We start from the raw sequence: 6865 nt of genomic DNA, 5'->3' as shown, positions 1-6865 counted from the left end.
TTTATGTCTTACATATTTGTTTGTTTCAAAATTACTATGTACTCAACAATAGGAGCAAAGGAATAGAAACTTAAAGCTAAAAGTGAACTTTTGGAAGACTTAGCTTAATCGTGGACTTTTGTACATCTTTTTCCTTAACTATGGTTATGATATGTTTTTGTAACACCAATATTTGTAAACTATGATAATACTTTTGATGTTTGTGTTAAAACCAACTTATGATGCATGACTATAAGTTATGTAAGGTTTATAATCATGGTTTATAAATGATTTTAAAAAGAACGGGGTGCTACACAAACACCAAAAACACACTAATAATTCGTTTTTCAGATCTAAAAATCCTTTGTTTGTGTGCGTTTGTTTCAGATCCATATATCTTATACACACAAACACCAAGAACACAACAAAAACTAGTTTTTTTATATATCTGAAAACAGTTTGTATGTGTGTGTTTTTTTAGATTCATCCCTCTTACACACACAAACACCAAGAACACACACACAAACACTAAGAACACACCAAGAACTTGATATTTAGATCTAAAAATCGATTTGTGTGTGTTTTTTTGTTCAGATTCATCTCTCTTACACACACACACCAAGAACACAAACAACTTCATTGAAAAAATAAAACTTCACCAAAGAAGATGACCGGAGGTTTGCTGGAGCTGTCATGGACGCCGGAAGTCGGTTAAACTGACAATAATCGATTATATGATACTTTTTGAACACAAAAAACAAGTTTACTCATAAATAATATAAATATATAAATAAACATGAATAAAAATGAAAGTTCTTTGGCCTTCTAAATCATTATCCAAATTAAAAATAATAATAACAATAAAATAAAAAACAAGACTAGTGAGAGTTAACCAAAGCACCTTCTTAGTAGTTCTCAAAAAAAAAATTAGTTTCATTTGAGTTCGTTGAACAAGTTGAGTAGCAGCCCTTAAAAGTTAAAGTGACGAGTGGGAAATGTATAGGTGCAATAGGTAGGAAACTGTCGGTATTGACTCTCCTTTCTTTATCAGGAATGGGTGAAAATTGAAATGTTGATACCCTGAATTATTCACATTCATATTCACATTCACATTCACACCCTTTTCTTCAACCCCTCCAAACCCCTTTCTTTCCATAAATCACACGTCTCACATCTCCCAAGAATCTGGACATCATCCATTTCCTCTTTTTCTGATAAAAAGATTCACAAATTTGTTTTACTGGAAAAATCCAAATCAGGTCTCTAAGATCAAGTTGAAGAATCACAAGATCTGTTCGATTTAAAGGTAGGTCGTTCGGATCTTTAACTTTGAAGGCCTTGATTAAGTTTTGTGCTGTTTTAGATTAGTAAATTGCTACCCAATCGAAAAGGTTTAAAAATTAATCGGTTTGATTTTGAAGCTCTGGTGATATGGGTAATTGTTGTGCTACACCCTCCACTACAGATTTCGAGAAGAAAAAAGGGAAAAATAAACCGAACCCGTTTTCATTAGACTATGGTTCGTCTAATCCATCTGGAAATGGCGGCTATAAAACCACTGTGTTAGAAAACCCAACAGGAACTGAGATTGAGAAAACATATGTTCTTGGTAAAGAGATGGGTAGAGGCGAATTTGGGATTACTTATATGTGTACCGATAAATCCACTGGTGAAGTTTTCGCCTGTAAATCGATATCAAAAAAGAAGCTTAGAACCAGAATCGATATTGAAGATGTGAAGAGAGAAGTCGAGATTATGAAGCATATGCCACCACACCCTAATATCGTGAGCTTAAAGGGTACTTACGAAGATGATAATGCTGTTCATTTGGTTATGGAGTTATGTGAGGGTGGCGAATTGTTTGATCGGATTGTTGCCAGAGGACACTACACTGAGAGGGCAGCTGCGGGTGTGACAAAAACCATTGTTGAGGTTATTCAGGTGACACAATAATCCCTCCAAATTGATTTCTGTTTACCCAAAATCATCCATTCCACCTACAAAATGTTAGTGTACAAATTTTCAATTGCTCTATTTTATTGCAGATGTGCCACAAGCATGGTGTGATGCATCGCGATCTTAAACCAGAGAACTTCTTGTTTGCAAACAAGAAAGAAACTGCAGCCTTGAAGGCTATTGACTTTGGGTTATCTGTTTTCTTTAAACCAGGTAACAACTTTTAATAGCCATGAGATATCATCATATCAATATTAAAAGATATAAGTCATATAACCCTTGGTTTTGGTTTTAAAACTCGATCTATTTGTGCTAAATGGAGTTGTTTCTAATGTTTACAGGGGAAAGATTCAATGAAATTGTTGGTAGTCCATATTACATGGCTCCTGAAGTCTTAAAACGAAACTATGGTCCTGAGGTGGATGTGTGGAGTGCTGGTGTCATCTTATACATATTGCTTTGTGGGGTCCCACCTTTTTGGGCAGGTATGTATGAACAAAGATAAATCTTGATTTTCTTCTTCTTAAACTAGAGTGGTAATAAAGTTTTTCTATATACAAAATGCCTTAGACCAATAGTCTTTCAGTTGTGTCACATCAACAACTACTTTGGAAGCTGTGTCTACAGGGGCGGACCTAGGGGCGGTCCACGGTGGCACCGGCAACCCCTAAGTTTTCTGGCCGCAGTGGAAAATTTTTGAAAATTTTATTTTTTCTACTACTGTGCAACCCCTAACTCTCCCGTGTAACCCCTACTGTAAAATCCTGCGTCCGCCCCTGTGTGTCTAAAAGTATAGTTATGTGTATTACTGTATTATGATATGGAGGCATAATTGTTGAATGTTGGTTTTTGCAATGTCAGAATGATGATATGTGAAGATAAATTTGTTGATGAAAAGTATGGTTTGTTTTAATTGCAGAAACTGAACAAGGTGTTGCACAGGCAATCATTAAATCTGTTGTTGATTTCAAGAGGGATCCATGGCCAAAGGTATCTGATACTGCAAAGGATCTTGTCAAGAAGATGCTCAATCCTGACCCCAAGTTACGCCTTACTGCTCAAGAAGTTTTAGGTGCAATAAAATTTCTCTTTTTTGCTCTATAAATGGTTAAATGCACTAAATAGTAATGTAACTTTATTGTTTTTAAATTCCTTCAGATCATCCGTGGATACAGAATGCCAAAAAGGCACCAAATGTCTCATTAGGTGAAACTGTTAAAGCAAGACTCAAACAATTCTCAGTCATGAACAAGCTAAAGAAGAGAGCTCTAAGAGTAAGCAAAGCAAACACATTCATAATATATATATATTTTTTTTTGTTTATTATACAGTTAATCATCATATTATAAATCATTTTTTGCTTAACATAAAAAAACTTGCAGGTAATTGCGGAGCATTTATCTGCAGAGGAAGTAGCAGGCATAAAGCAAGGTTTTGATTTAATGGACACAAACAAACAAGGAAAGATAAATCTAGCTGAATTGAAAGCTGGATTGCAGAAACTTGGCCATCAAATCGCTGATGCAGATCTTCAAATACTTATGGAAGCGGTAATTCACTTAATACAGAATACAGAAAGAACGACTTAATACAGAAAGTCAGAGCTTTTTCAATTTTTTTACAAATTTTCCTTAAAACAGGGCGATGTTGACAAAGATGGATTCTTGAATTATGGTGAATTTGTGGCAATTTCGGTTCACTTAAGAAAAATGGGCAATGATGATCATCTTAAAGATGCTTTTGCATTCTTTGATAAAAACCAAAGTGGATACATAGAGGTTGAAGAGTTAAGGGAAGCCTTAGCTGATGAAGATGAAGCCAATAATGAAGAAGTCATTTCTGCCATCATTCATGATGTCGACACTGATAAGGTTTGTGTTTGCGTATTTCATAGAACATTTATATAACTTATGATTTTATTACTAATTTTTTTTAAATGTTTAATGGTGTTTTATTGTTTTTTTTGCAGGATGGAAAGATTAGTTTTGAGGAATTCACAGCGATGATGAAGGCGGGAACAGATTGGAGAAAAGCATCGCGACAGTACTCGAGAGAGAGATACAATAATTTGAGCTTGAAATTGTTCCAAGATGCATCACTGGATTTAGGCAATGAGGAAAGATGACTAGAAAATTAATAATGATTTTGTTCAAAAGAATCAAAGTTGTTGAAATACATTTATTGAGATTTTTTTGTTTTTGAGAAAGATGTGGTTGTAAATATGGATGTGTTTACTTACACATATCCCTTGAGGGCCATCATCCCTTCTTTTTCATCTTCTTTTCTTATATAGCAAATTGGAATATTGGATCTTGTAAAGCATTCTATTCTAACTAATAACAAGTCTTTATTATTATTTTTCTAACATGGTTTTGTTTTCATATATATTGTAATCGGTTAATTGCCACCATTTATGGCATTTCCTTGAACACCTTCTACGTGTTCACCAAATGTCCTTACAAGAACAAATTCCACCAACAAATCTATGAAACCGAACTCTATCCCTAACAACAATCTCTCGCTCATATATCTTACTAATAATCTTCGTCACTTCATGACAATCCCCACAAACCCTAAGATTCTTCACTACCCTAATCACCGCAGGAGCTTTAGTCTTCAAAATCCCATAAGCAATAGCCAATCTTTCACTATGCTCACAAAGAGCTTCCACTTTAACTTCATCACCCACATCATGACACACCTCTGAAACATCCACTTTATGCCCAAAAGCTGTAACTCTTCTCAAAACATCACTCAACACTTCCATTATCTCCTCTCTCTCAGGGTGAGACCAATCCCCTAACACAAACTCATGTAGGGTACCCTCAACTTCAATGGAGCTACACCCTGGTGTAGTTTTTAACCCCTTATCTCTCATTTGTTTCCTTACATTGCCCATTTTAGACCATGATGAACATGATGCATATAAGCTTGATAAAAGGGCGTAGTTTTCGGGGTTTGATGGTTCCAATTTGAGGAGTTGTTGACCTGTAGACTCTCCTTTTTCCATGTTTTTGTTTTTCTTGCATGCGACAAGAAAAGTGCGTAAGATTACTGGATCAGGGTCAATGGGCATGTTTTTGATGAAGGTGTAAGCTTCTTGAAATAGGTTTGCACGACAAAATAGATCAACCATGCAGCTATAATGCTCCATTGATGGTTGAATTCCAGACTCGAGCAAGATATCCCAATGTTTTTGTCCCTCATAAACTAGTTGACCATGGGCACATGCTAGTAACACACCAAGGAATGCTACATTATTGGGTTTCACCTAAAACAAGATTTCAAACAACATGAATGACATGGGAATGGAATGGAATGAGGAATGTTCAAATGTATAATACCTGGGATTTTTCCATACCAGCAAATACACTAAGAGCATCATCTGCATGCCCATGAACTGCATACCCGACAATCATTGAGCTCCAAGTTCTTGAATCTCTTGTGGGCATTTCATCAAACACTTCTCTAGCTTTTTCTATGCATCCACACTTTGCATACATATTAATAAGTGCAGTATTAAGCTTTATATCTATCAAGATCCTTTGTTTCTTGATGTAAGCATGCACCCACCTACCTGTATCGAGTGCCCCCAACCCAGCACAAGCGGATACCACACTAGCCATTGTCAGTTCATCGGGAACAACACCTGCTTTCTGCATCTCCCCGAATAGAGCCAATGCCTCATTGAACATGTCAAGTTTAGCATACCCGCCAATCATCGTACTCCAAGCAATCATATTTCTGTCAGGAATTTCATCGAACACCTTCCGTGCACACTTGATATCCTCGCATTTTGCATAGAAATTAACCAACGACGACTGCAAAAACGAATTTGTCGAAAATCCAGATCGTATGACACGTGCATGGACCTGCTGGCCTTCTTGTATAGCTGGTAATATCGAGCAGGTTTTTAAAACAAACACAAGTGTGTAAGTGTTGGGGTTTGGGTGTCCTCTTCTGATCAAACGTTTGAAGATGGAAACAGATTGTGTCGTTGCTGAGATATGGGATTGGGAGAAGCCTCTAATTACGGAATTCCAAGAGAAAATGTTGGGATTTGGGATTTGAAAGAGAAGCCTTTCGGCATATAGGATGTTGCCGACAGGAGAGATGGCGCAAAAGCTGAGGATTTTCGAGAGAGAGAAGCATAGGGTGGAGAAAGGTAAAGCTCGAGTAAGGATATAGGAATGAATTTGCTGAAGTACTCGCATGTTCGGACATTTTCGGACCAAAGAAGCGACTATCTCTTCTTCTTCTTCCAGTTCTTCTGCTTGTATCTAGACCAGAATAAAGATATTGGATGAACGCTTTGTTTATGCAGTAAAAACTGAACTCTATCAGTTTATACAACTATGGAGAAGTGTGATTCTCTTCGTACCCTGTTGCTACCTTCTAATGATGAGAACTAGAAAATAACGATGTTTTTTTTTTTTTTCGTACAAACTTGTTTGACGTGTTTGTTCGTGATAAGGTAATATTGATAATGTAATATGACTAGTAATTAGCGGTAACATTACCCTATTATGAACATCTCAAACAAGTTTACTAGTCTACGAAAAAAACATGGTTACCTAAATATTGACACAAATCAAAGTTCATTACCTATTTTGATAATATTGAGTTATTTATGTTAAGTGCAAGTAATCATAAGACCCATTGATGTGACATGAAATTGGGTTGTCGAGTCTTTGTGTATGAGGATATAGTCAAGTCTTGGGCCAACCGAGTTTAGGTCCAGCTAGTTAGGGTTTAGGTTGTATATGCTTAAGGGGCTACACTGTATGTGCTTTAAAGATCTAGCAACATAGCCTAGCCTATGACTAGCCGGGACTGAACTGGGTTAGACCAAACCTAACCTAATTGTTCATTGAGTGTCGGGGCCTGATTCCAGGGCACAGTCCCTGAGACAGTTCTTGTCCAGTATTAA

The 6865-nt window shown here is 36.5% G+C and overlaps 2 protein-coding genes across 3 annotated transcripts; one reads left to right on the top strand and one right to left on the bottom strand.

Moving 5' to 3' along the window:
* Nucleotides 1-967: 967 nt before the first annotated feature.
* LOC145136668 (calcium-dependent protein kinase 7-like) lies at nt 968-4300 on the top strand. Of its 2 annotated transcripts, XM_079070782.1 has the most exons (9): nt 968-1285; nt 1401-1920; nt 2025-2148; nt 2277-2420; nt 2855-3007; nt 3094-3209; nt 3318-3485; nt 3576-3806; nt 3905-4300. In XM_079070782.1, exons 2-9 carry the CDS (start codon nt 1411-1413, stop codon nt 4058-4060), a joined length of 1602 nt encoding a protein of 533 aa, XP_078926908.1. In that variant the 5' UTR covers nt 968-1285; nt 1401-1410; the 3' UTR covers nt 4061-4300. The 2 variants fall into 2 exon arrangements, with proteins under 2 accessions (XP_078926908.1, XP_078926907.1); XM_079070781.1 differs by having other exon boundaries at nt 968-1920.
* LOC145136666 (pentatricopeptide repeat-containing protein At1g59720, chloroplastic/mitochondrial-like) lies at nt 4278-6359 on the bottom strand. Its single transcript, XM_079070780.1, has 2 exons — nt 5280-6359; nt 4278-5206 (listed from the first exon to the last, which is right to left on the bottom strand). Exons 1-2 carry the CDS (start codon nt 6147-6149, stop codon nt 4379-4381), a joined length of 1698 nt encoding a protein of 565 aa, XP_078926906.1. The 5' UTR covers nt 6150-6359; the 3' UTR covers nt 4278-4378.
* Between the last annotated feature and the right edge of the window lie 506 nt (nt 6360-6865).

Source organism: Lactuca virosa, chromosome 9 (assembly GCF_052849685.1).
Source record: "Lactuca virosa cultivar CGN04683 chromosome 9, Lactuca_virosa_CGN04683_v6, whole genome shotgun sequence".
NCBI classification, from domain to species: Eukaryota; Viridiplantae; Streptophyta; class Magnoliopsida; order Asterales; family Asteraceae; genus Lactuca; species Lactuca virosa.
The sequence above is the reverse complement of the archived record's forward strand: the minus strand, read 5'-3'. Positions and strand labels throughout refer to the sequence as shown.

Bases quoted from the DNA above. Each gene is read 5' to 3' on its own strand.
- LOC145136668 (XM_079070782.1), top strand. From the start codon at position 1,411: ATGGGTAATTGTTGTGCTACACCCTCCACTACAGATTTCGAGAAGAAA. The intron at 2,149-2,276 runs GTAACAACTTTT...TAATGTTTACAG, and splicing joins ATCTGTTTTCTTTAAACCAG to GGGAAAGATTCAATGAAATT. The intron at 2,421-2,854 runs GTATGTATGAAC...TTTTAATTGCAG, and splicing joins GGTCCCACCTTTTTGGGCAG to AAACTGAACAAGGTGTTGCA.
- LOC145136666 (XM_079070780.1), bottom strand. From the start codon at position 6,149: ATGCGAGTACTTCAGCAAATTCATTCCTATATCCTTACTCGAGCTTTA. The intron at 5,207-5,279 runs GTATTATACATT...ATCTTGTTTTAG, and splicing joins CTGGTATGGAAAAATCCCAG to GTGAAACCCAATAATGTAGC.